The sequence below is a fragment of the Oenanthe melanoleuca genome, chromosome 2 (genome assembly GCF_029582105.1).
Source record: "Oenanthe melanoleuca isolate GR-GAL-2019-014 chromosome 2, OMel1.0, whole genome shotgun sequence".
Taxonomy (NCBI): Eukaryota; Metazoa; Chordata; class Aves; order Passeriformes; family Muscicapidae; genus Oenanthe; species Oenanthe melanoleuca.
Window position 1 is genome coordinate 68,757,229 of NC_079335.1, and position 27,031 is coordinate 68,784,259.

Consider the following 27,031-nt stretch of genomic DNA (forward strand, 5'->3'; position numbering starts at 1 on the left):
ATATTATACCAATCCATTCTAATGATAAAGCACTTTCATAAGCTTGCTCACTCTGACCCATATGTACATGCAAAGCTTGTAAATCTTTAGGGTTGTATTTACTTTTCAAGGATTTAATTTCATCTTTTTAGGACTAGGCAACCTGAATTTCTGATTTTAAAGAAGCATAACGGTCCCAAGCAACATGAACAAATCAAGCCTCAATAAACAGTCTTCTGAGTCAGTTTGCAAAGCCTAAAACACAAATATTTTGTTTTTTAATATTTCATCATTGTACAGTGGGGAAATATAGCAGCAGCTCTGCAATATTGGCCATTTAAAATCAAATTCTTCCATGTCATAGTGAACTTCCCTCACCATTGCCCACCCAAAATCATATTGCAGCAATTAACTTCTAAGTCACTGGCTCTACAATTTCATCTATTTGACATTTTAGTCCAATAAAAATATCGTGAGTTAATTTCATAGGAGCTTCAAAGACTTGTTTTGGATAAAGAAACCTTTTTTTTTTTTCCCCAGCACAATACACAAGGAGTTTTTATTCATCAAATATTCACTTTTTTTAAGACAAGTATAGGCTGAAGATCATAGTATATTTATTGAGAAGTATATTTATCACAGACTGAATGTTCCTCTAATATTCATTTGACACTCCCAATAAACAGTATTTTGACATTCTTTTTGAAGAAAAAGGAAACAAAAAGAGGAGAAAAACAAATTAGGTCATTAAAAAGTTACTTGAGAATACTTGTAGCAGCAACTTGCAGGCTTAGGGCAAAGCTCATTGTCAAGTACGATTTATGAAAACTTGTTAAATTTATTTAAGATAACTGGGAGGCAGACTAGGCTAGTACACTAATAACCTCTTTAACTTAAAGCCTTATGGAATACAGTGAATCCTTTATACATTAAAAAGGTTAATTTAGCTTGTCACAACACAGAACTGAATTAACAGGGAAATCGAAAGGCTCTCAATTTCTGTGATTAAATAAAAATACTGGGTGATAGCCAAGCCATTACTACAATTCAATTGTTTTTTCTTGCCTTATCATGTAGAAATTATATATGAAGTGTGCATGTAGGAAAGTACTATAGTCAAATGTAGAACCATCCCAAAAATAAAATCTACTACACTGACATTTCAGATCAGCCTTTTTTTTCTCCACATTAATTAGGCCATTTGTATTTTTCAATTCCAGTTAAACTAAGAAAACATTACTTCTTTGGCATATTTTTGGTCCATATATAATCAGTCTCTTACTTCATCAAAAACTGGTCCCATTCCTTCTGGCCTACTGATGAAAACTCACCTCTGCTTCTACTATTTGTTTCTGTTACACAAATTGCTCACAGTTGAGAAGTTATTACATGTAGCTTGTGTGTACATATATGCAAACACACACACATGTTATGTTGATGCTGTATCCTGTTCTGAGCCTAGACTGGGAGACAATCATGATGAACAACAGGAGATCCTTGTGAAGAAGGCGAGATTCCTTGTTGCTGTGTCGCAAAATTAAGGAATACCTGTAAGACATGACAAAAAGCAGGACTTTCAACATAAAAGTAATTGAATTCAGACTTTGGGGATGTAGGTGATGGTATTTTTTCGCTGCTCTCATTAGCTTTTTTGACAAAATAATTAATAACTCATGTTGAGGGAACCCCTCTAAAAACATGTTTTATCTACTCTAGAAATAAATAACTCTTCCCCTCTCCAGCTAAGACAGGGGTTGATAAATGATAAAAAATTATGGTAAAATGAGTTACCAAGATATGAAAAATACATTTTTATGCATAAGTAAATGTGAAACAATGGTTTTTATTGTCTTTGGATGACACACCTAAAGAATCTGAGTCTGTTGCTTCTGCCAATAAATATTATAGATGAGGGTTCAAATATTTCAAGGTAAAAGGACATTTCTAAATCAACAGCTAATGTGCCTCCTTGAATTGGTTTGTTTTTAAACACAGATCTTAGTATGTAAAGGCTTGTTTCACTTTTAATCACACAACTATTTCACAGCAAGGCACGTAGAGGGGAAAAATGCCTCTTCTTTATTCAAATTATCCTCTATCATGTGATGATATGTAAACAAACTTGGTGTGCATTATAAATGTATTTGTTAGTGTGAAGAACTATTTTCCTGTTTAAAACTGACACTCAGTCAAGGAGAGGAAGCAGTGGTAGGTGACTGAGGTGATGCATCACCATGAAAAATGGAGAGGAAGCAAGCCTGAGTGAACACTGCCTGAAGAAACAGGCTGAAATTATCTTATACTCAGTCACTCAGTGAATAGATCATTTACAAGTAGTTAGTAGACCAGCACAGAGGAGAATACTTCAATAATGGTTTGCACATGGGAAAAGGGAACAAATTCACACCATCAATCATAGAAAATTAATATTTTGACTAGATGTGCCTCTCAGAATGAATCACAAGCAGTTGCATATGAAGATGCTGTAACACATAACAATCACCCAGAAATCCCATGCTTGCCATCAATATGTTCTTTTTTCTTTTTCTCACAATAGGATTTCACAGTCTTTAGCAGTCAGGTCTCTTCCTTCTGTTTGTGCATTTAAAATTCTCAAAGGAAAATGTTCTGAAAGTCTAAAGTTTACCATGATTTACAAAAACTGGTTCAGCCTTTTCAAGGACATTGGCAAGATCCCAACTTTTGGATTGTGGAGGTGGTGGTTCAAAGTCCCACCTTGTTGTCCCACACAGCTCCAGATTCCTCTAAGTACAGATTATGTTTGTGCACACCACAAGTATGTGGCTTGCTGTGATGCTTTTACCATGCTCACCTCCAGTGTAAAAGCAGTGTGGGACATGGAATCACTGTGTGACCTGGGATGGATGTAACCCAGCAAATGATAGAATATTCTACTACATCAATAACTACAATACACAGCACATTTAGTAAAAAAAAAAAAAAAAAAAGTTATAGAGGGAAGAAAAGGGGGAAAAAAATTATAAAATACCTGCTCCAATGTGGTTTGGCTAATGGAGTAGTGTTTAATTTGGAGAAAAGTTTTGTGATTCTCCAGGACTCTGAAGAGCTCTGCTAAACATCCCTGACTTCTTGGTACATGGTACTCGAGCAGGTTAAGATGTTGTCCCTGAAAACAAGCAAAAAATTATAAAAACAGATAAAAGTGAATGCACTTTGTGACAAAGCTACACTTGCTTATAATCAGTCTAACTTCAATAGGCTCTTATTACAGATTAATATGGAAAATATGAGCTTTTAAAAAGAACACATTTTGTCTACATTCATAGCACAAAGATCATACTGAGATCCCAGATTTTGTGTGTATTCTGAGGTGGTGGCTTGTTAATCTCATAAAAAATATAAAACTTTAGGGCAGTTTTAATCTAACAGACTGTTGCTGTTCCAATGCAGTCTGGAAAAAGGCTGAGCATATACAGACACACAGCTGACTGAGCTCACTGCAGACACACACACAAAGAGGCTCATATCTAAGATAGACATTGCTTTCCACAATTCTTTTCCTAAACACAGTTAAAGTAAAAACCTTTGTGAGTTTTTACTGGAATGTAATTGCTGTAGGTCTTTTATAAGGCTTTGTATTAAATCAAAGAATCTAAGTAAAGGCTGAGACTTATCAAATCCAGGTCTTATCAGAAAGCAACCAAAGCAAATACTCTCAGTGATTACACCATAGTCCTACTTCAGGTGAACAGATTTGAGTTCAGCTTCATCATAATAAAAGCAAAAGGAAATCTGCAGTCAGAGAAAATGCCTTTTTATTTATATTCCCTAAATACCTGGGGCTGATTTAGCAACATGACAAGTCTAATTTTTATGAATTGCACAATAGAAAAATAAAAGGAATATTCATATGTACTTTTTCCAAGAAGACCAGTCTATCCAAACATATACATACTGTTCTTACCAGCCCCAAATTAAAGTCGCCATATTCTACAAGGAGTTTTATCTGTACCTTAAACTGTGTTCCAGGAAAATGGAGCTGTAGACAGTCCAATATCATTCTTCCATAACTTATCTCTTTGCTAAGCCAAACCTTGACAGAATAACCATCTCCAAACCTGGGAATGAGACACAGAAACTTAAATCCAAGAGGATACTGTGAAGACAAGGAGAACATGTGGTTCAATTGATTTTCCTGGATTGTATCATTCCTTCCTACTGCATTATCACTGTGATTTTACTATAATGCTACTAAACAACAGAATTTCAGAAAGTTTTAAAATCAATAATAACAGAGTCAATAAAGATGCTATACCTAATTTTAGTTACTAGTGTGTTCCACTACTCAATATACCTGAACATTTGTTAAGTAAACTATGTTTTAATTGCTATATTGATTTGAGTGGTCAGTATAAAACTATGAAGATTACCAATCATATATATAGAGAAAGAAAAAAAGCCTTCAGCTTTTCTAATGAGAAAAATGGGCATGTAGCACTATTTTTCAAATCTATTAACAAAGCTGCATATTTCAAAGCAGACTTCAGCAGTACAATGGTGTTTTAAAGATATGCAAAGGCAAGTGTAGGGCTATTTAGGGACACAGCAAAGTCAACAAATTTTCCTTGTCTCTATGACCATTCAATCTCTCCCAGAATAATTTAGGAAATGAACTTCTCTTTCTCAACAAAAATGTGATAAAATTTAAGTACAGACAATCTAACCAACACTATATTTTTTATTAGCTTTACTCACTGCTGATGGTTATTTGGGAAAGTTGCAATAAACCAGTGAACACTGGAACAACAACCATGCTCTTATGCACATTTCCTAAGCAAGGGAGGTTGTGCTGCACCAGGCCCCAGACTGGGGTGCACAGAGAGCTCAGCAGAGGCATGGGACACAAAGGGGATGTGCTGTGCCCTCTCCCTCCCTTGGAGCTACATGTCCTCCTTCCCTTGGGCTCTCCTTGGTTAATTGCTAGGGAAAAACACCAGCAGGAGCCACATCAGAAGAACTTTGTACTGCCCTGCTGTTTCCTGTTGCCAGTGAGCAATGGAAAGGCACAGCTGAAAGGGGGACAGGGAGCTTGAGCAGCACTGCCCAGGTCTCCCAGAAATGTCACTTCCTCTATCTTTCCACTGACCACCACTCCCACACCCTTCAGTCCAGCATAACTCCCTTTTCTTCATCCTCCAACCTGGCAATTACTCGTTTCCAAATCCTTTATTCCAGTGGTTTGGCTCCTAGTGATTACCTCTGTAATATGCCCTTCTGCCAAAAACCTCCTCTCTTGTGTCTCCTGTGTGCAACTCATGATTCAGGGCAGCACTAATTGGGTCTGACTGGTGAGATACATATTTTCATGTCATCAAAGCAGAGGGTATATCACAACATATCCTACAATGTTGCCCTATTTCAACACATGAAAAAATGTCTACAGATTATCAACCAAAAGGTAAAAAAAAGAACTATTTTGAGATATATGTCAAATTGAACCAGTGCATGAGTGATTCCCAGCAAAATATTCCACATAAAACACCACATCTTCCTCACCTATAATAAGTATAGCAATGTAAGGGTTTATAACTTTTAATTTGCATTGGGTCAGAAAATTTGCTGTTATAAAGGAACAGTCTGCATTGATCTGAGAGCACTGTGAGTTTCCACAATGAAAAAAAAAATAGACTTCAGATTTTATTCTATTAAGAATTTGACGTTAATTCAAAATAAAATTTCCAAGGATCTCAAACAAGAATCCTAATTTTTAATGTAGCACAAAACAGTGGCAGCTTCAACAGAAAAATGAGAAGCTCATAATAAATGAGAGTAGGGTTTTTTAGTCTTTGGATGGTTTGTGAGGTTTTTTTATGGGTTGTTTTTTGTTGTTGTTGCATTTTTTTTCTTTAGTTTGGTTTATTTCTTTGGTTTGTTTATTTTTTTACTGTACTCAAATGGAACCACTGATCTATTTGAAATGGAGTAAGAAACATCCTTATGCAGTGTCCTGTCTGGTGGTTCCTGAAGGATGTTTCATGAAGTAAATTGTATTGAGACCAGGCAGCAGGGTACTAAATATTTACTGGAGTGTGTAGCCTGACAGACGAGCAGTGCTGATTCATCAAAGAGATCCAGAATCAGGTGGAACCCAAAGCAGTGTCTGGCAGATTTGCTTTGCAATGATTTACTAAGTTTTAAATAGATCTCTAATTGAATGTTTTAAATGCATAGCATCATCCCTGAAAAAAATACATGTGACAATAAAAAAAGTCGTTACAAAGATGGATATAGTTAACAAGGGTATTCAATTTAGTTGACAGCTAACCTGAGGCAACAATTTACAAGAGATCATTGATTCTGATCAGTTTTTTGGCATTTCTATACAGCGACCATTGAATTACAGTTTGAAAAATGCTGTTTTATGGAGACATTCAACAGTCTCATAAAATGAAATTGCTGTATGCAATGAAGTTTCCAAAGAAAATGAATCAAAATTCTGATTAGCAAAGACAGAAGACTCTGTGCAACTTTGGCTTAGTTTTAAATTGTGAATGGCATAAATACCAGCATGGACCAATAAAAAGCTTTAGAAGACTTTCTTCTTTTGGCTAGTCGAGTTATGATGCTTCTATACCTTGATTTTATACTTCATTTTAGTACAAGAGCTCCCCATAGAGAGTAAGCTGATCAGCAATAAACATTTCCCCCTGCTATAATCAGCAAGCTGCTTCTGGCAGTGCTCTGAGGCAATGGAAACCGAATTGACCATTTTGTTCACTCTGCTTTCCTCTCTGATTCAGACAATTTAATGAATTCAGAAACCCAAAGTGGAATTACAGAGAAAACCACAATCTGGTTTGTTTAGCACTGCTAGGATCAAGCCTTTAGCACCTGATAGTTCAAGGCCTAAAGAGGAAGACATTATCATTAGAATGGCCTAAGTTGAGCCAGCAGACTCATTCAGCAGCCATCTGCTGCAAAAGAATCTTCATTTCTTCAAAGCTATTCAACAGAGAACACATTGTGCACTGCCATGCTACTTTAACAACACCCACATTTCTATTTTTGTATAAACAAACACACAAAACCACATATTCTGACAAAATATTTTTCTTCTCTCTATCCTTCCTCTTCTTCCTCAGTTAAACTAGTAGTTCTTGCTTGACTTTCACCTCATCAGTGGTTCTGGGAGTAAAACTTCTTAGTGTTTTTTTTTCTGTAAAAATGCCAACATGAGACTGAAGCTAAAATTCAAATGCCCAAACAAACTAATTAACTTGACTCTTTAACAACAGCATCAGCTGCAGAAGCAGGAGCTTAGCAAGAACTACAAGAATTCCACACTTTTAATTTACATAGGTCCTCAAGACATCTGAGCACTCAGATAAAGCAAAAGGGAGCAAAAGGAATATAAAAAGGTAGCAAGAAATGGAAATATTTCCATACCGGGAATTATTAAATAGGCTAAAACTTTTCATCATGAAAGAAAGATGATGAGGTGGTCAAAAGACATTTTAGGGAGCCCAGAGTCATGACTAAGCAATGAAAATAAGAAACAATTCTTCACTCCTATGTTTCTCATACAAGAGCAGGGAACATAGAGTAAAATTATAGGAAAAGAAATGCTAAGTCAGTAAGATGAAGTAATCTTCTTTACAATTGTAGAGAAACTATACAACTCATTGACATGGGATGTGCTAGATGTCAGAAGTTGACAAGAGTTGAACAAGAGACCAGAAAAATTCATGGTGGGGATCCACTAAAATCACTTCTGATTTAAGAAACCTCTAAAAAAGAAACTGCTGAAGGCAGCTGAGTAATGAGTAACTTTCTGTGCTTATCTTGTTCCTGTACTTTCCCTCTTGACTGCTTTCAGAGAGAGAATACTGTGCTAGCAGGAGTTTGATATGACCTTAGGCTTCTTTTGGTATAAATATCATCAGGAGGAGGTCAGCCTGGGTAAATCACCCAAGTGGTTCCTCAGTTCTCAAAAGGGTTTTGCAGCCCCACAATGCCAGCAGTATAAAAATAGTTTATGTAAATCCACTAAATGTGCCTTCACAGGTTCCAGTCACACACTGAAATAAACTGTAACCAAATGTACACTGATGAGGAAGTCCCCTGGATGCTTTCCTGCTCCTCTTTTATCCTTGCAATGGCAATGGAAGTGGATTTAGCAGCCCAAAGGCTGAAAATTGTCATAAATATCAAGGAGAGGAGCTGCCACTGGGGGCAGAGTAGCTTCTCAATGCCCCCTCTGCCCATTCCTGGCAGATCCTGGTTCAGAGGTTTGAATGGGGACTGGAGCCTTTGTTGAAACACAGCTGAGCCTGCATGTGGTCACAAGGAGTCTATAGAGGAATTAACCCAATGGGTTTTCCTAAGCTTGACCCATGAAAACCTCTTTTATGTGAAGGGTGGAAAAGAAAGAACACTATTAGCAGACTTCTATTTGCTTTAAAAAAAATAAAATCTGTGTTTAAATTTAGAAGTCTTAAAGAGTTTGCTTGTCTACAAATGAACAAAACCAGACTTTGAAATCACAGCAAGTCCAGAATAAACAACTCAGCAAAATCACACTCTTCTCAAAGCCTATTCACCAACTCCTCTCCCCCAGTAAAATTTGCTGAATGTAACCTCAGGAAATGAAGAGCATAGCCCCATTTCCTAAACTCTCAGGAAAAAGAAAGGCATCTAATCACCCATATGCTTTTTTGTCCCACTAATCAGAGTATATTTCCTGGAGAATGTTGTGTTACATTTATATATATATATAAAAAAATTATGGCTCACAGAAAGTTTACTGATGGAAATATAATGTGCATACTTTGTGTATGCACTGGTTTGATCAAAGGATTGCTTCAAAATTATATTATTGGATAAAAAAATAAAAAAAGTAAAGAGAACATTGGCATTTAATATGTGCAAGGAACTGCACCCTTTAGAATATATGCCATAAATCAAAGAGAGGGAATAATATTCTACTGTTCTGTTTATCCCTCTGCTTTGATTTACACTCATTTGCAGGCAGATATGGTTCTACTTTCCCTAAGTGAATAGAATCATGGAATCATTTAAGCTAAAATAGGCCTCATCTAGGCAAGATAACTTAGTTACACCAGTATAATTGCTGAAGCATGGGATACACATCCAGGTCATTCCTCTCACAGACTCAGACACAAATACAATTTACAAACAGAACAAATCTTGAACAACATTGAAAATGAAACACTTTGAAAAACATTGGAAAAAAAAAGAAAATAAAACTGAAATAAAATTATTTAAACAAATTCATGATAGTTTAAGATAATTTTAAATCACACAATGTATTTAATTATTTTGTCTATTAAGAATATGAAAAGTCAATATCAAAAAAGGAAAAATGGTAAGTAATTTTTAAATACTTGTATTTTTTTAGAAAGTGCTAAAATCAAATGCAAATACCCTGTCACTTGTAAAATGGGATTTCCTTCTGCATTTATTCAGAACCTCAGCATTGCTGAACAGAAGAACTTGATTAGATGCAAACAGACATAAATAAATTATAAAATCTCTCTTCCATGTACTATTCATAGAGTTTGTTACATCCTTTTTTAAGCTATCATGATTTTTCCAGGGTAACAATAGAAACACAAAAACAGTTATTAAAATGATGACTAACACTCATTCAGGTATATTGTACCTGCACTATTTGTTCACACACACACACAAGATTTCTTATCAAACCACCTAAAGTTAATTTCTGTATTCAATAATATAATTATCATAACAGTGAAAGTCACAGATTAAAAGCAGTGCAGGGTACAGTTTTGCCTTGCTCACTGTGCTCTTGTAAATTCTTAGGTGTGATTTCCAAATATGCTGTGAAACCCTCGACAAATCCTGTTAATTATTTATATATGTGCACACACAAAAATCTCTCCATATTTGAGTTGTTATCTGCACATAGTGGCAAGTATCAGGGATTTTTTTTATTCTTGCATTATTTATATATTTTATTCCCAGAGAAACAGGAGCAGCAGTGCTGTAATCCTGTGCAAAGCTGGTGGTACAGCCTATAAAGCACACAAACTGTTTCCTCAAAGCACCTTCTGGGCTCCACAGAGAAAAAGGCAGGAGTAACATTATGATTGTGTAGCTATGACTCGGTTTGCCTGTACTGTTTTTAATAACATAATAATCATGGTATTACACACTAAAATATCTATTTCAACACCTCAAGTTCAAATCAAGCTAAAAAGTGTTTAATGGAGACAAGATGTAAAATTAAAATTTAAACCACAGTTATATTTACTCTATGCAATAACCATCAAATACATCATCACACAGCACCTTGTCATGAAATCCCTGTTGTGAATGCCTTACAAGAATCACTGGATGTACCTGCTCAGACAAGTGGCTTTATTTACTGCAATGCCTAGAAAATGTTGCAAGTAAGACAGCAGAGTGATGAGAAAAGGGAAGGAAAAGGGAAGGAAAAGGGAAGGAAAAGGGAAGGAAAAGGGAAGGAAAAGGGAAGGAAAAGGGAAGGAAAAGGGAAGGAAAAGGGAAGGAAAAGGGAAGGAAAAGGGAAGGAAAAGGGAAGGAAAAGGGAAGGAGGTCCTTCACGGTTCTGGAACACCCTGGGGAGCCAAATCTTACCCTTTCATCCTCCTACAGCTGTGTGGTCTGTGGTAACTCACTCAGAGCACATCTTTCTTTACTGCTTTTTCCTGTCTTGTTAAGGGCCCCCCTGGAGATGGAGGGCTCCAGCTGGCAGGAGGAACTCACAGTGCATTCTGGAGCACCCACAGCTACAGCTGAACTTCACAGGAGTTTTGAATGCAGTGTTGAACAAATGTAAAATGTTTGGTCACAAACAACTCAGACAGACTATCTAAACCCTTTTAACTCTAGCACCTATCTTCAGGTGCTCCTCTATAAAATGGGAATAATTATTTCAAATCAAGTTTCACAGAGGTGCTGTGGAAAACGAAGATGTTGGTGTTTGTGAAGCCCTGATCCAATAAGCGCTTATAATACTGTATTTAAGGACAGGTTTGAAAAATTTCTAGTAAAACACATACTAGGGAAAGAAGAGAATATGAAATCTTAATTAGCTGCTGCTGATTTAATGATTTATTTAGAGACATAATGCAGCATCCTGTGGAAAACATATTCTAAAATGACCAAAAAAAGCATTCTAATGCACATGCACAGTAGGGTTGAATAAATATTGCACAGAGTTTTAGGAAAGTCAAAAGATACTGTTCATTTCTGAACTCTCAATCTCTGTGTTTTTTAAACAATCCATCTGTGTGTTTTTTCTTCAAACTTTCCTCTGGAAAGATAAACTAATAACTATATTACATGATTACACATCCACTGCCTTAATACATTTTTCATGTACGAGAGGAAGGGTTATTTTGGTAAAGAAGAATGAAAATTATATTAATTTTTATATTTTATAGCATGTGAGAAACTTATTACTAGTATACCAATTAATAACACTGTCTCCACCAAAGGCTGAAATATTGGTGAGAACTTCAATTTTAACCCTCTTTTCCACTTAAGAAATCTACATGTGTGGGTTTGAGGAAAGCAATAAAATATTTTCAATCAACCTTTTAAAAAAAAAGGCAAAGTATAAATAGTCTGCCAACATATTTTCCATTCTAACCCAGCTACAGAAAATGAATTAATTGTTGAGTAATTTAATCAGATGGCTTGCTGATAAAATTTGAGCAAAGACTTGATGTCCAGCACCTGACAAATTGGTATAGGTTTTTCTGGTATGAGAAGTCTGTCCAGATGGCCCCAGAATGAAGGATAATATTCAAAATGTTGTTCCCAGAGAATTGGCCAGCTGTATTTCACATGAAAATGCTTCTGTGAATTTTTAAAAAAACCATTAAGGATAATGGAGAATACTGAAGAGAGTGTTTAAATGTAATCCATCCCCAATTTAGAGTAATTGACTCTGTTGGCAGGAGTTGTCTGAAATTAGGCTTTAATGGGCACAACTGTTAACGTATCAATCTCAGACAAACTACATCTAGAACTTAGATGCTAACTTTTTGAAAATTGCCCTTCAGATTTTTCTTCTACCTAATAAATTTCTTGATATTATTTATAAATTTGCTACCTACAATAAAAAGCCTTTCTAAAGAAGTTTTACCCTTATCATTTTGCTGATAAATATCTGCAGGTACTTTAAATTTGTTTAAACATATATAAAATTCAGCAGCTGGGAGCAGAAACCAAACACTGACATTTGTAGTGAGAAGACATTTTTGGATGAACATTTCCTAATAGGCTTGGAGAAGGGCTGGAAAAATGGAACAAGTCTCTCACATTAGAAGCAGCATCACTTTTTACACCCCCATGAAGAATTTATGTTGCACATTAGCATCTTCCTGGAGTTCACCCATACCCTTCATAGCAGAATTTTGTCCTGCCATCTGACAAAGCTGTACTCAGTCCAAGATTATGATCTTTCACATCTGCCAAGGGCTGAAAGTGTAGCCAGAGAGAAAAAGCTGAATCCTTGAACTTTCCACCACAGCAAAGAAGCAAATTTAATAGGGCCCCAAGGATGACCCATTAAACCTTCATCACATATCCATCTAAAAGGTGATCATAATCTGAACTCTACAGGCTGGAATAGTACTAAAGAATAAACAAATTAAACCATTTTGAGGAATTCCATCAAGACAGACAGAATTCAACAAGAAGAGAAGGAAGAATGTAATTTTAGCATATGTGCCTACATTTAGAAGAGGAAAGAAATTCTTGAAACATACTAATTGAATGAAATGTAATATGAAAATATGCCATTTTTTACAGTACTGGATTTATTCTTTTAGAAATAAAACTGTATGAAAGTTTTCTTTGATTTAAATATTCATATAGTGGTTAGATTTCTCTCCTTGCAATCTTCAAACCCAGATCAGAACATTTGTTGATTTTAAAATATTTGTTCAATCTGATTTGTAGAAACAAATTGAAAACAGACTTAAGGATGTCACAAGCTGCTTATAAATAAGAACCATTTTTTAAAAAACAAGTTTTAAAATCTAACAAAGAAACCATGATAATCTACAAGTATCACCTCATTAATTTTTGTAGTACCATTCTTCCCTGTTAATATGAATGTACATATTACTAGCCTGATTCATTCACAGATATAGCACAAAAAACCACCAACCAAAAAAACAAACATTTAAGGTATCGGCAATTAAATTAACTCAGATGCAACAAAATCAGTTTTGTTTATGCTTGCCCTATATTGCTTCATGTAACATTTTGTTTTTTAAACCAAATGTAAGAGGTGATGGGTTATTTACTGTGAGATGATGCATGGGACAAATATAATAGACAGTGCTAATTGTAGAAAACACTGAAACATTAGGAAAAGACTGCTGATTATATCAGTGGAGGTGCTGTTAAGGAAAACATCCTTCCTTCCAGACAGATATTTTCTAATGCAGCTTAGATTTACTAATCCTCGTGGTCTACCACTTTAGAAGAAACAGTATTTTGCTCTGTATGGCAATGAGAATGACAGGGCTATTAAATCATAGGGAGGGAAGGAAACCAGGAAGGCAGGAATCACTCAATACTCTTCCACATCCTGGAAGCTCTTCAGGATGTTCACAGGTGGAGCAGAAAGTGAGAAAATTGAGATTTTTTAAAATTATTTAAAGCTTAATTATTTTAATGGATTTCTTTGGAATTCTGATTCTCTGTCCCTTCTCCATCTCATGGAGATGCAGGAATCCTCATTATGGGGCACGGTAGCATACCAGGAAATTGCCTTCAAGTAAGTTTGGAACTTGAATTTCACAGAATCTACAATGTTTTTTAATCTCCTAACTGTTACTTTAAGTGTTAGGTGTGTAATAGCCTGGGTTTTATGATAAAGGATCATATTGGCATGTGTTGGAGTGATGTTTGGAAGCTGGACTAAGCCACAAAAGAACAAGAGTACAGGAACAGCCTTTGACTTCTCCCCAGCACTCGTCAAAAGATTTCCAAAGGAAAAAAATTATTTTCTGCAAGCTTTAACAGCTGTGTGTATGTGATGCCTTAAGACCATGCTCTCCTACAGTGGTTTTGTTCTTTCCAGCCAAGAAAATGTATCAGGCAGTCAGAGAAAATTCAAAAAACTGTATGATTTTAATTAAATACTTTGATAAAACTCACAGCTATTTTTTCTTAATAAAGGGTTCTAAAGTTTTTTAAAAATTCAATAGGTTCCTGAGCAGTTAGCATGGAAAATTTGGAGACCAAATCAATCAATAAGCTGGGAGTTAAAGGGATTTTAGTCCTGCCTTAAATGAAAAATCTTCATGCAGCTTGAGCTACACAGTCTGTGCAGAAAGTCTCACCAAGTGCACACATTTTCCCATGTGAACGTCACTGATGGACATACATTAAAGAACTGCCATGGAACACAAACCTGCTGATAGTATGAAATATTCTAAATATAGAGAAGGTGTGCTTTTTACAAAGTCACAAAGATTTTAAAAGACAAATTGCTATGAACATGACTGCCAAATAGTCTTAATATGACCTTGCTTAGGAGAATTGAAAAGAGGCACTCCTACAGTTTTGATTTCAGAATGGCTGATCTGTGACTGTCTTTATAGCAATAATAGTACTAGCACCATCTCAATAAGAAGCAATATGATGACACTTCCAGCAGGATACTTCTGCACTGATTTGCTAGCTGTGATCTGAAAGAGGTTTGTCTACAGAGGCAGCACAGCAAATTGAAAAATAACTGCCTTATTTATATGAATACAGTACATACTTATGAGTATTTGTCCTGGTCTAGGGCAAAATTTAGGAGGAAACCTCTGAATGTGGTCCCTCTAAAAAGCAGATTCAAGTGGCTCCTGACCCAAATGGTTCAGGAAAATATTTCCTTGGAGAAAAGTGGAAAAAAAACCTGTTGATTCAACAAGGCTTTGATGTGTTGTTTCCATAAGAGAGAAGATGAAAAGATCCTGCTAAAGGAGACATCAGAAGTGGCAAAAAAATTACAAAGTCACTAATAAGATAAAGGGGAAGGCAGCCTTTGTGCACTGTTTGATTTTGCCCTCTCAAGGTCAAGCTGAGAAGACAGAGACATGTACTCAACTCCAGAGGACCTGAAACACAAAAAGCAAAGACTCACATTCATCCCAGCTGACTTTATACATTCAACTGAAGTGCCTAAGTAATACTGTTTTTTCCTGACTGTGGGGATATGCATCTTCAAAAAGCATTTTCACCTGTCCAAGGTCTGCACTGTGCTCTGCATACTGAGCTACACTGTCCTCTACATATGAGCTGTTTCTCATGCAAAAAAATAAAGGATACCTTCACACTCACTAACCTTCTCCAGCCAGTGAGATAACAGGCCATTCTATGCTATGAAATTTGGGAAGAGACAGGATGGCAAAGGCAGAGAGCCAGATACAAAAGAAGCAGAAACTGCTGCACATCAATTGACTTCTCATGCCTCCAGAAATTGAGGCAAATAGGCACTGAAAGGTGTGAAAACATGAAAAGAAGGCTACAATCACACTGAACCATCAGAATTAGAGATGCAGACATCAATGTTTTTTTCACTATCCAGATTGAAAAATCTCCAACTGAAAGTTTGTCTTCATGAAAAATATTTGTAAGGGGAGAGCTAGCATGGGTCAGGCCCATCTTGCTATTGCAGTTGTGAAGCAAGGATCTATGGTTCTACCCAAAGGGAAGGCCAGAAAGCCAAAAGGGCTGTCAAGGGACAAGAAGTTATCTCTGAGGCCCATAACTTCCTTGTAAATCATGGCAGACAGCAATTCCAAAGCACTTCTGTAGAGCATGTTCCCAGTGTCAAGTGCATCTGCACTTAAGAGAACCAAGTGCTGAGCTAGTACAAGGCAGTGTATCTCTGCTGCTTGTAAATGAGCTGTATCATCCTACACAGCTGACTGTCTGCCTGTCCCAACAATTACATTTACAACTGAATGCAAACGTTCTAGCTATAAGCTGCAGCAACTTTCCCCTCAGCTTCTGATCCTCTTTCCTTCATCGTGGTTTGAGCCCATCCTCTGAATTAAACAGCCTCATTAATAGGTATTAAATTAACTCATGAGCAGAGTTCAAACAGAAAAGAGGTAATGCACCCCAGGAAAAGGATGCAGAAAACAGCATAAATATCTGCAATTGTCAGTGAATTTGGTAGGAAGCAGAGAGAGTTCAAAATAGATGTTCTTATGGCTGCTGACCTGTTAAAAATGTTTCTTCCTGTTATGAAAAACCCTCAGAAGGAACCAAATTGTGTTTCATCACCATGTTGAATTCTCACAATGCATTCCTTAGGTTATGTGCAGAAGTGCTTCATTTTAGATGCAGATCTGTCTCTTTCAATTACCAGTGCAGACTACAAAGGGTCTTAGCAATGTCACTTGCCAATTTAGCTTGGTAAGTTATCCTAGTTGACTCTTTTTTAATTTCAGTGACAGCAGGAAAAATATGTTCTTAACAGTCATAAGTGCTTATGCCTTAGCACTACTAAAGCACCTAGCCAACTCTTAGATTTAATAAAGATGCAGAAGGTTTGATATTGATGTGTATTACCTGTTTTTAATGTGCTGGGGAGAACCAAGACACTTGAAAGCTCCATTGACCATAATAGCAAGCCTTGTGCAGAGAGCCTCACATTCTTCCATACTACAAAATAAATCGAGGAGAAAAAATAGATGGTTAATAGTGAAAACAGAGAACATTGTTTATACCTAACTTTAGTTAAAGTGGAAGAATCTGAACAGCTGCAAAAACAGGTACACAAAATCTTTGGCTCCAAAGGGTAGCAGTCAAAGTTGTAACCCTAATCAGTATATATCAACAGTTATTACCACATGGCAGCTAGAAGAGTCTTAAACCATTATTTATACTTTTATTCTATAACTAATTGGACAATTCTGGTCAGAACATAAAGGTATCATTACCACAGGCAAATGTCCCATAAGCAGTCTCAGGAATGCCACTGAGGGAGTAATTAGCTCTGTTATTCCCTTTAACACCTGTTTATGATTATTCTGAGATAAAGGGTAAAGGGAGAAGAATGAAAAGCTTGCTCAGCCTTTCTTTTGCATAGTATATGGCCTTGAAAAAAAGTTACCCTCAGCCTGATTGCAGGATAGAAGATCCAAAATACTACAGCCCAAACAAAATTTAGGGAATGGAAATGTATCTGAATAGAAAAGCAGGGTCCTCCTAGATGTGACTGCTTCAGATGACAAACAATAGTTTTGACTTGTAAAATTTATGGGAAATGGGCTGCTACCCTACATATCATGCAGAATTGTGTGAGCAGCTCTTTCAAAGAAGCACTTTAAACATAAGGAACCAGTCAGGATGCACCCATCACCTCAGAGAGGATTCAGGGATGTTTGGTGTTCCTACAATTCACTGTGTGTCCTCCCCAACCCTTCTGAGGCAGCTAAACAAGAGATGTCTTGCGTGCCTCAGCCACGGGCCAGTCCAAATCAAAATGCTTTGACTGAACACACACTGGCAATTAAGTAGTGCCCTAGGAATTGTTTCTTTCTAATGTGACAGGGCTGTGGTGAGAACAGCCAAACTGCTATGTCTAAGAGAGACAGAGAGGGCTGACACATCTTGCCACAAATCAGGAAATTCACTGAGTAACTCCTAATGCTCCCCTTGGCATAATGCTCCCCAGCTGTGGCAAAGTTACACAAATTTAGGGCTCTAGGGACAGTTAATAAAGCCTCACTCCTCCCCAGTTAAAACAGCAGTTTTGTCTCTGAAATGTAAGTAAAAAATTGCCTCTGGAAAGTAGGTAAAAGTTCTCAAAAACAGGTTTTTACACAGCAAACCCTCTCAATACATGTACCTCTTACACATGTACTTGCTGACACATGAAAGTTCACTTCATATGTTAAATACTGTACTTATACAAGTAAATAATCCCAAAGCCCCAAAGGTCTTCAGAAAATAGCATAAATCATGTAAAATAGTTTCTCCTTTCTTCACTCAGGCACAACAATGTGAAGAGTATCACTGTAATTATTGTCTGCTTCAAGTCATTCATTCATAGAGCTAAAGGTGCAGTTAGTACAATTTGAAGGATTTTCTTTGTTTGTTTGTTTGTTTACATCATATTAGTAATGAGGTCACAGGTCTATTCTATTTAGCTGGTGTTTAACAACTAAAGGTTCTTAATCTGGACTGCAAACTCAAAGCATGTTTTTCCCTGAAAATCACTGAGCTGTCACAATGCATAACCCATTCCCTAAATGTGTGTGCTGGTAAACATTTTGCCATCAAACACAGGCACGTGATTTTTAAAATTCAGCTTCCATAAATGAAACACTAGAAACTTTTTTGAGAATTTTTCCATCAATAATGAACTGGGACAATAAATACATTTCAAGAATATATAAAAAAAATCTGAAAATAGAAAACATCGGTGGAAGTTTGGCCACATTCCTTTATTAATCCTTCCATACTTCAAATCTCATTTGGCCAAATGTTTCATTGCTGTTTTGATTTTTGAATTTTGTCTTCTCTGAACACATTTTCATGATCTCTCACTCCTTTAAAGAAATTTTATATATAATTATACATACTATATACATTGCCTAAGGGAACATTTATTTCATTTCACTGTAGATGTTACAAAATAGTATTGAGCAGTATTTCCTCCATTAAACCAGCATACGAGTTAGCATATCAGAGAACTGACAAGATATTTAATGTAGATGGACTCTTCTCAGAAGATGGAGTCTCTCCTACCATTTCCAGTAATGCATAAGAGAACAGCTGACACATCCATCTTCAGGATGTCATGGTTTCCTCTTCTCATACACTGATGCAAAGCAAAACCTTAATAAAATCAGAAGGTTTCTCACTCACACCTCCCTTTGTAGGGATTTTTAAGGTAGCCAAAAACAAAAAAGTAACATGATGTTCCAAAAAAGAGACATTAAAACACAGTAAAAAGAACATGGAAAAAGAATCAATTACATCATCTTTGCTGTGCCTGTAGCCCCTTAAGCAGCACTCTAGTCTTTAAAAATTAAATATGAAAAATATTTGGGATTTAACTAAGTTCCTTTTTCACGGATAGGAAGGAATTACCATACAATATCAAGACTTACTCTGTGTTTCAGAGCAGAGTGAGCATGCTCCTCTGCAGCACAGGAACATGCTGGCTGCTGGGATAAGGGTCTCACCTGTGGGATGTCAGCACAGCTGCACAGCCATCCTGAACTTCCTTCAGGATAGCTTTCCAAAGGTAGCGTTTAGAGCAGGGATCCATCCCAGAGCTGGGCTCATCCTTCAGGGAAAAAAATGAAAACGACCCAGCAGCATGTGAAAAACATACCACAGATTCTGCCCAGCAGGAAGAATTAACACAATTCACAATAAAATCGCATATTTTTCTCTTTAAATGACACATTTTCAGAGGGTCACTTAAGTGACACCCTGATGAATGTTTTAAAACACACATTTTAATGGCAAAATTTATGGAAGGCACATTTTATTTAAAAAATGTACATACAAAAACATTTAAATATGGTTTATTATGTGTATTTATATATGCTTATCATAATTTTTTACATATCATATATGTATAGTTAAAAGTATGTGTTATGTGTTGTGTTGTGTGTGCTGTTGTGTGTGGTGTGTGGTGTGGCGTTGTGTTATGTTTTATGTTGTGTTATGTTATATATGTTACATCTTATATGTTGTTATATGTTATATGTTATAGTAATCTGTTTAATTATATATATGCTATTTTTGATGAGAGAGACTTGCACATGGTTTTTCTTACTTTCTGGAAGCATTTGGTGACTGTTTCTGGTCTGCATACACATCTGCCAAGAGCAAAATCAACTGGAGAAGTCCTATAGCTCCCAGATGTCTACACTGCCCATCCCATATCCAGGTGTTTGGTAAGACGTTTGGCTTTGACACCCTATACCAGTTACTCCCACAGTCTTTTAAGAGGAATTTTCACCCACAATGGGGAGAATCCACAGGATTAAATAACATTAACTCAGTGTAAACCAACTGGCAAACCCATTTCCCATTCGGATGGCTTTCATGGAGAAAGATATGCTGCTACAAATTTATATTTCTTCTTCTTATCTATTTCTCTTTTCCTCACTAAATCAAATTTTTACTTCTTCCACTCCTGGAAACAAAAGGAATTATATTTGATTGACAAATCCGGTCTCCATTACTACAAAACTAGGAAGAAGGAAACTCTTCCAGTTGCTTATTATCCATGGGGAGTATCAGCAGCTGTTAGACAGGTATGGCTTTGGCCAGAGTATTTTCAGCAAGGAATCCCAGCTGCAACCTGGAAGCAAACTTTTCAAGAAACAAAGTAAACAAAACATCCAATTTGAAACTAATTTTAGTGCTTCACTACCGATGTCAGAGGTTAAAAAATCAGTTCAGCCTCCGTAATCTGTGGATTGCTAACAAAGAAAATATAAAATACAATAAACATAAAGCAACCCACAATATTGCTCAAATTAATAGCTATGATCCGGGATGCAATTTAAAAGCAGATTCAGTCATTTATATTGGTGTCTTTGCTTTCAGACAAAATAGTAATAAAAACCCTTCTTTTAAAGTACTGAAAATCTCCTTTAAAACCTGCTAGCTTTTTAAAGCCAGCAAATGTTTTAAAGTATTTGACATGTTTAGATATCTTTCTTTCCTCTTTTCATTCTACATTCAACAGTCTGTGCCCTGCAGCAGGCTGAAATGGTTACTTGCAGTAATACACTGTCATAAAGACATTCAAAACCAGTTGGAGCATTTCCTAAGATCAGGAAAAACACTGATTTAAGATAATCTCCTCCTTTTACTAGCTGAACCAGGGTCAGTTAAAGCATAAAATGCAAATAAAATATCTTCACTTAGAAGTGAGGCAATGGTAGGCAGTTAGAAGTAGTAAAATGTCTCTAATCTTCTGGAACACGAACCCCAGAGAACATCAATTTTGTCTGGTTCAACTTAGACTGTGATCTCTTCCTGGAAGCCCTGGTTTCCCCCTCAACTCTGAGGAGCAGCTTTGCTACCCCTGACTGTTTTGAAAAGTTTATTGCACTATTGAACTGGTTTTGTTCTTCCCAGCCAAGTTTTAAGGAAGCAATGTTCAATATTCTCTAGTGAAACAATGGCAATGGTAAGAAAGAGAATGCAGTGTTGTAATGATCCTGTTCTCAAAGCTTTGTAGCTCCCTGATCTCCAATACAAAAGGTGTTGTTTATACTTGAATGGCCAGTGTCAGGCTTAAATGGGCAGTAGTATGCAAGAACCAAAACAACCCAGGATAAGTAATTCAAATTAAAATAATTCATTAGTATTACTAGATTGTGTGACTTGTGAATGCAACAAAATGTAAGAACTAGCCAGGTCTATGAAATAAATACAACCTAGCAAGAATTAAGAGTATCCTGAAAGAACATGGGTCAATTAAACACATATTTGGACCATGGAATACTACAATTGTATTGTGTTGAAGGTCTTTTTTTTCTGCTCACCCAATTGCTCCAAGGAAGAAAAAAATAGGAAAGAGAAAAACAATTTCAGTTTCTATTTTTGTGAGCACTGGAGAATAAAATTAAAGTCACTCACATAGCAGAACAAAGAAGACAGCTGTACATCTGTGTATCAATTACTCCCTGACTGATCAGGAAAATACCTGATTTTCTTTAGAGCAACATACAAGACAGCAAAATTCAACATAGCCAATTTTTCATAAGCACAATATGACTTTTACTCACCAGTAGAAGTATTTGGGGTTTACCAACTAAAGCCACAGCAGTGGAGAGCTTCCTCTTGGTGCCAGCACTGTAGGTTCTCACCAGTTTGTCAGCGTGGGCGTTGAGGTGTAACCGGTCAACAAGGTCCTCTGCAACCTGCAGTTTGCAGATTTCATCAACAAAGGTGACCCAGATTAGGCAGCATTTGTGCACAGATTGTGCAATGAACGTTCTTTTCATGGATGTTAAGAAAATATACATGTTGTTTCCTTATTTATCTCACACTTGCTGCTTATTATTACTTTTGAATCTTAAACACGAACAAAAAGCCACTCTGGGGCTCCTTCATTCTTCAAAAATTATAAGGATTTTCTCATACAAAAATCTGGCTTTTTCACTGCTTGGCACAGTCATTTGTATTTGGTTTGTGTCCATTGTTCAATGATCTAAAACAGCTCTCATTTCAACTTATTCTCCACTATTTATTGATCAAATACCTGAGCAACTGAAAATGTAAGCAAAAAAATTCTCCATTAGCTACAAAAAAAAAGATGAAAATGTCATAAAAGTCGTCGTGGATTTAGAGTTTCCTTAAGACAAAATGTAACAGGATTAAATTAATACAGTTTTTTAATAACTGAGAGGGGCAAGCTGATCCTAGCTGAATTGGGTTTAATTGCTTTAATGAGAATGTATGATCAGAGCAAGCTGGGAAGGCATGTGAGCACAGCTGGAGACAATGCTCATGCTGTCCCCTATGGCCTTTCTTCCTTACCCTGTCAGAGACAGCCCTGACATACAAGGCTCCCTAAAATACTGGTGCTAGAGAATATTAAAAGTAGCAATAACCTCAATCCATCTATATCAGCTACTACTGCTGGGCTGCCCACTGAGATATTGCTCAAAACCACGAGGGACACAGCAGCAACTTTTCTACTTGCTGCTGCCAAATGCACCCTGCAAAGTGTTTGGCATAGACTCCTAGGGGGTTGTGTCATCAAGGAATGATCAGCTTTGTTACAAAGTGAGTGTATCTTCTACCTGTACATAGGACAGCTGGAAGATTCTTGTAAAATATGGAGTTGCATGGTGCTCATACTGCTCAACATTAACAGCCAGAGAACCCCCAGTAGCATGGTTCTTTCTCTTTACTTTCTGTACATTGCCTTCAGCAAAAAGCAAGGAGGTACTGAAGACTTAATCATATCAGATGAACAGCCTCCAATTAATTCAAAAGTCCAATAGGAAAAAAAAATCAATAAACAATATTGTGAATTAATATTCACTGTCCATCATAGACAAACTGCCACAAGTATAATAATATTTTCTATAGGAGAGTTTTATGCAAACAACTTTGGAAATGGTCAAGATATTCATGACCCTTTCAGCAAGATTTTTCAGGTGATACTTATCAAAGTAAGAGAGATCTCTTAGAGCAATTTGTCTGTAAGAAGGAACAATGCTGCAGCAGTGAGAATCTACAGTATTACTGCAATGATCCTTGGACAGTATCCCCAGTCACTGTGTTTGGAGTACCTGAATGTATAACCTGACAATGCATGCTCTCATACAGAAGCCATGTTTCAGAAATATTGCTCTGTCTACATTAGATTCAGAGAAGTTTAAAAAAAACCACAACAACAGTTAAACTAACCACAGGTAATATTATACTGTAAAGTTCAAGACTTCTGCTATATCAAAGCTAATTCAATGTAATTTACTTCCAATTAGAGATTATAGCTGTGGCCTTAAAAATGGTTAATCACATAAACTATTTTCTAAGATGAGATAATTGAGCTTTGTTTAGATGGTTTTTTTTCTCTTCCAAATATAGGTCTCATTATACACCAAAACAACACACAAAATGAAGGCCTTTAAAGCATATGGTAGACAGATTATCCTGTCTATAAAACTGACTTTACCACTACCACTAGGAATCCAAGAATGTTAGTGACTAAAGGATTATTCTCCTACATATTCACCAACAATCACACAAATTACACAGAAAAGCTCGTAGGAATTTAAGACCAGAAAGTGTAAAAATATACAATCCCATGTTAACACCAAATATTCATTTTAAATTACAATAAGCTTTAAGAGTTATTTAAAAATGATCAAGAGAGGACTATGCATCAAAGCTGAAATGAAGTCAAAACTATCCTTTAACTATGACTAGAGCCACTATTTCTAAGACTGCTTTGTATTGTCATCTAAAGTCAGCAAGATTACTTTTTTTTTTTTTTAAGAGACAATGAATGCTGCATGGGGAAGAATTGAAAAGGTCAAGGAATAGTGCCAGAGAGAGAAGAAAGTAACCATTCAAGTCAGATAGGTCTTCTTGTAGTCTATAGCCCCCAAGGAGACTCAATCCTGCCAGGTATGAACATAAAGCCTTTGTAGGGAGCAACATTAAAAAGATCTGACTTTGCAAGATTTGTAATTCCTCACCTTGAATTCTCCTCTCTGTGGTGTGTGCTCAAGCATTCAGCATGACCCCACAATCTCCTGTTTCATACAGGAGATAAAGCCTGGCAAATGTCCTGCTACAAAAATTTTTCAAGACAAGCTTTAAAAGCTAAGTAGGTAAAAAGAGAGTGGTGGGAATAATTTCATAGTACCTACTTTGCTGCTGCTTTAAGTGTGGAGAGTTTCCAAGATAAACCTGCAGATAATCACAGTGCACAAATCTGGCCTGATATCTAGATACACTCCTTTGGTGCAAAATATATCAAACTACAATTGATTTGGAGCTGAATCACATTAGCAACATAAAGGCAGAAGGAAAAGACAACTTTCTTATTGATAAATATTTCCCAGTTGCACCTAAAAAAGTCTCCTGTTCCTGCTACCCCCCTCAACTCTTACATTTCAAAAGAGCCCTGCAGACTATGGTTCAGCAAATATAAGACTACAGAGCTCAATCTTCTTTCAAGAGATGACCCAAGACCTTTTTTTTTAATGCATATTACAAGATTTCCAGTAATATTTCAGCTTCATAAATAATACCTAAGCAACAACAAAACAGTAATTTGAATGAAATTAGAAATATTACATATAAGGTATATATTACATGTTAGCTATATTGTAGAGGAGCCTGAATATCTCCATAATAACTTCATTTGTCTGTATAGTCAATGGTTGCATCCTAGTATACTGTAAGATAAATGAAAAAAATCCCTCTTAAACTACTTTGAATGAAAGTCAGAATTGAGCATGTGATCAATCCTCAGGTTCAGAGAATTACAGTTTTAATGGTCTTCTTCCTGTGGGGAATGTGAGATACATACACAACCACCTTCTCTCCTTCCTTGTCATATTCAGCATGATACTCTATTCGAACAATGTTTCAATGACCTTCAGCAGCAAAGATTGAGGAAATACATCGATTTCTTTAGCAAGTTGGTAACATTGAGGTCAAATCAAAAGCTACAGAGTTATATGCAAATATATACATTGTAAGCACACTTGAACCATGACAATATTTAATGTGTATTCATGGCTGTAATAATGTATTTAAACTTTTTCCTTCCTTCCTCCCCACACCAGCAGTAAAAATTATAACAGAACTCACATCTATCAGCTAGCTTTTTCCCTATTTTCCAACATTTCTTAAACCTATTTACTTTTGTTCTCACCAATTCCAATATATTTAGCAAATGATTTTCCCCAAAATTAATTTGGGCTGGTCCACCTAGCTTTAGAACAGGCATTGGAATGAGCCCCTAAATCTGTAGCACCTAAACAAAATCTTCCATATTTCATGGAGTTCCTAAAGAACGAAAGTTCCTTCTTGCTATTTATTTAAATGAATCCTCATAAAGCAAATCTGACCCAATACTGAAAATGTGTGTCATACCCAGTATAAGTGATAATAAACATGGATTGAATTCTAGACTCTTCTGAAAAATAACTTTATATGGCCAAAACAGTAATGTAAAGTGTCAGGTTCTCAGTAAATGGATACAGTGTACTTTGAACATCCTAAAGAGCAATCATTCATCAATTCCACACAAAACAGTATTTATTTGTCTTCCAACTATACTCAGAATTGTTAGATTTCTTACATTTGGAAAGTGTATATCCATGGTCAAGTTTCTGGGGAAATAATATCTTTTATCCCCAAAATCTCATAAAACTATTCACACTATACACACTAATTCTGCTTGGGGTCAAAGAAAAAGGTAAACAGACAAAGAATAAATGAATTTACAGATTCCCATTTCCAGCAACTATAGAATATAGCATGTAAGGAAAACATTGAGATTGTAAAATCAGAGCAAAGTCGTCCTGGAGAGTTAATGAAAATTCCAAAAAGCTACTGACATTCCAAAAAGTTACCCCAGAAGACTTGATAAAGCTTCTTTTGAGATTTGCAACAGACATTTTAAAGCTGATGAGGCATGCCATTTGATGCTATGCTAATAATTATAATTTTTTAACAAGCTAAGTGCTGTATTTTGGAACAAATTGAGATCTAGGAAACTGATATATAAAAGAAATAAAAATAAAAACTAGAAGTACTATGTTTAATCAGTATCCTTCTAAATAACCTAAAAGTTTTACTCTAATTTTTCAAATTTTTAACAAAAAATAAACTTTCAGAGCAGATTTGTGAAGTATAACAAAACTTCACATTACATGTGAAGCTTAACATTGATAGTAAATGACCCGTTTTTCTCCTCCTCTCCCATTCATTTAATTACTGTTTTGGAACATTAAGTACACTCCACTTTATGTCAGGCACTTAACTCCTGCTGCTGATAAATCTGTCTAGCCAAGGATTTGGTCCTTAAAGTTAGTGCTTCAATAGACAAATTCAGCAGCAACACAACCTGTAAGTCACCTGCCTGCTCACCACTTTCTTAAGAAACAAAATGAATGTGTGTCTCTTTCCTTATCAAACCAATGTACTCTTTAGAATACATGTGTCTGTGCACATTAGAGCAATTAGTCTCTGGTAAATATTCAGAGGCAGGCTTGGAGTGCTGGATCATAGGCAGGAGGGAATGATGAGAAAATAACAGCTTACGTTTCCATACAGCTGCTCCTCTACAGCATTCCAAAGCCTTGCTTTCTTTATAGGCAGCTAAAATGCTCACTTTCTCCAGGCACCAGCCATTTCTGAGTTGAAGCACAGCAGCTGTTGAGAGCTTGACAGCAGTGCCACACAGTCAGGAGGGCCCTCTGACAAAAACATTGGTTTTCCTCTGAGATAGCTGCATTTCAGTTTTTGATGGAAGCAAACCAGAGCAGCTAAATATTATTTGCAGGAGCACTTTGATGCCTTGATCACAAGCATA

General features: G+C 36.3%; 1 protein-coding gene across 1 annotated transcript in view; it reads right to left on the reverse strand.

Annotated features, from left to right (window-relative positions):
• Positions 1 to 1,437: 1,437 nt before the first annotated feature.
• Positions 1,438 to 27,031, reverse strand: part of ABCA13 (ATP binding cassette subfamily A member 13) — a 164,766-nt gene continuing 139,172 nt past the window's right edge. Inside the window, 6 exon segments of the mRNA XM_056484532.1 lie at positions 1,438 to 1,527; positions 2,990 to 3,127; positions 3,974 to 4,079; positions 16,558 to 16,650; positions 19,182 to 19,285; positions 21,753 to 21,887. Coding sequence (XP_056340507.1) covers positions 1,438 to 1,527; positions 2,990 to 3,127; positions 3,974 to 4,079; positions 16,558 to 16,650; positions 19,182 to 19,285; positions 21,753 to 21,887 — 666 coding nt within the window.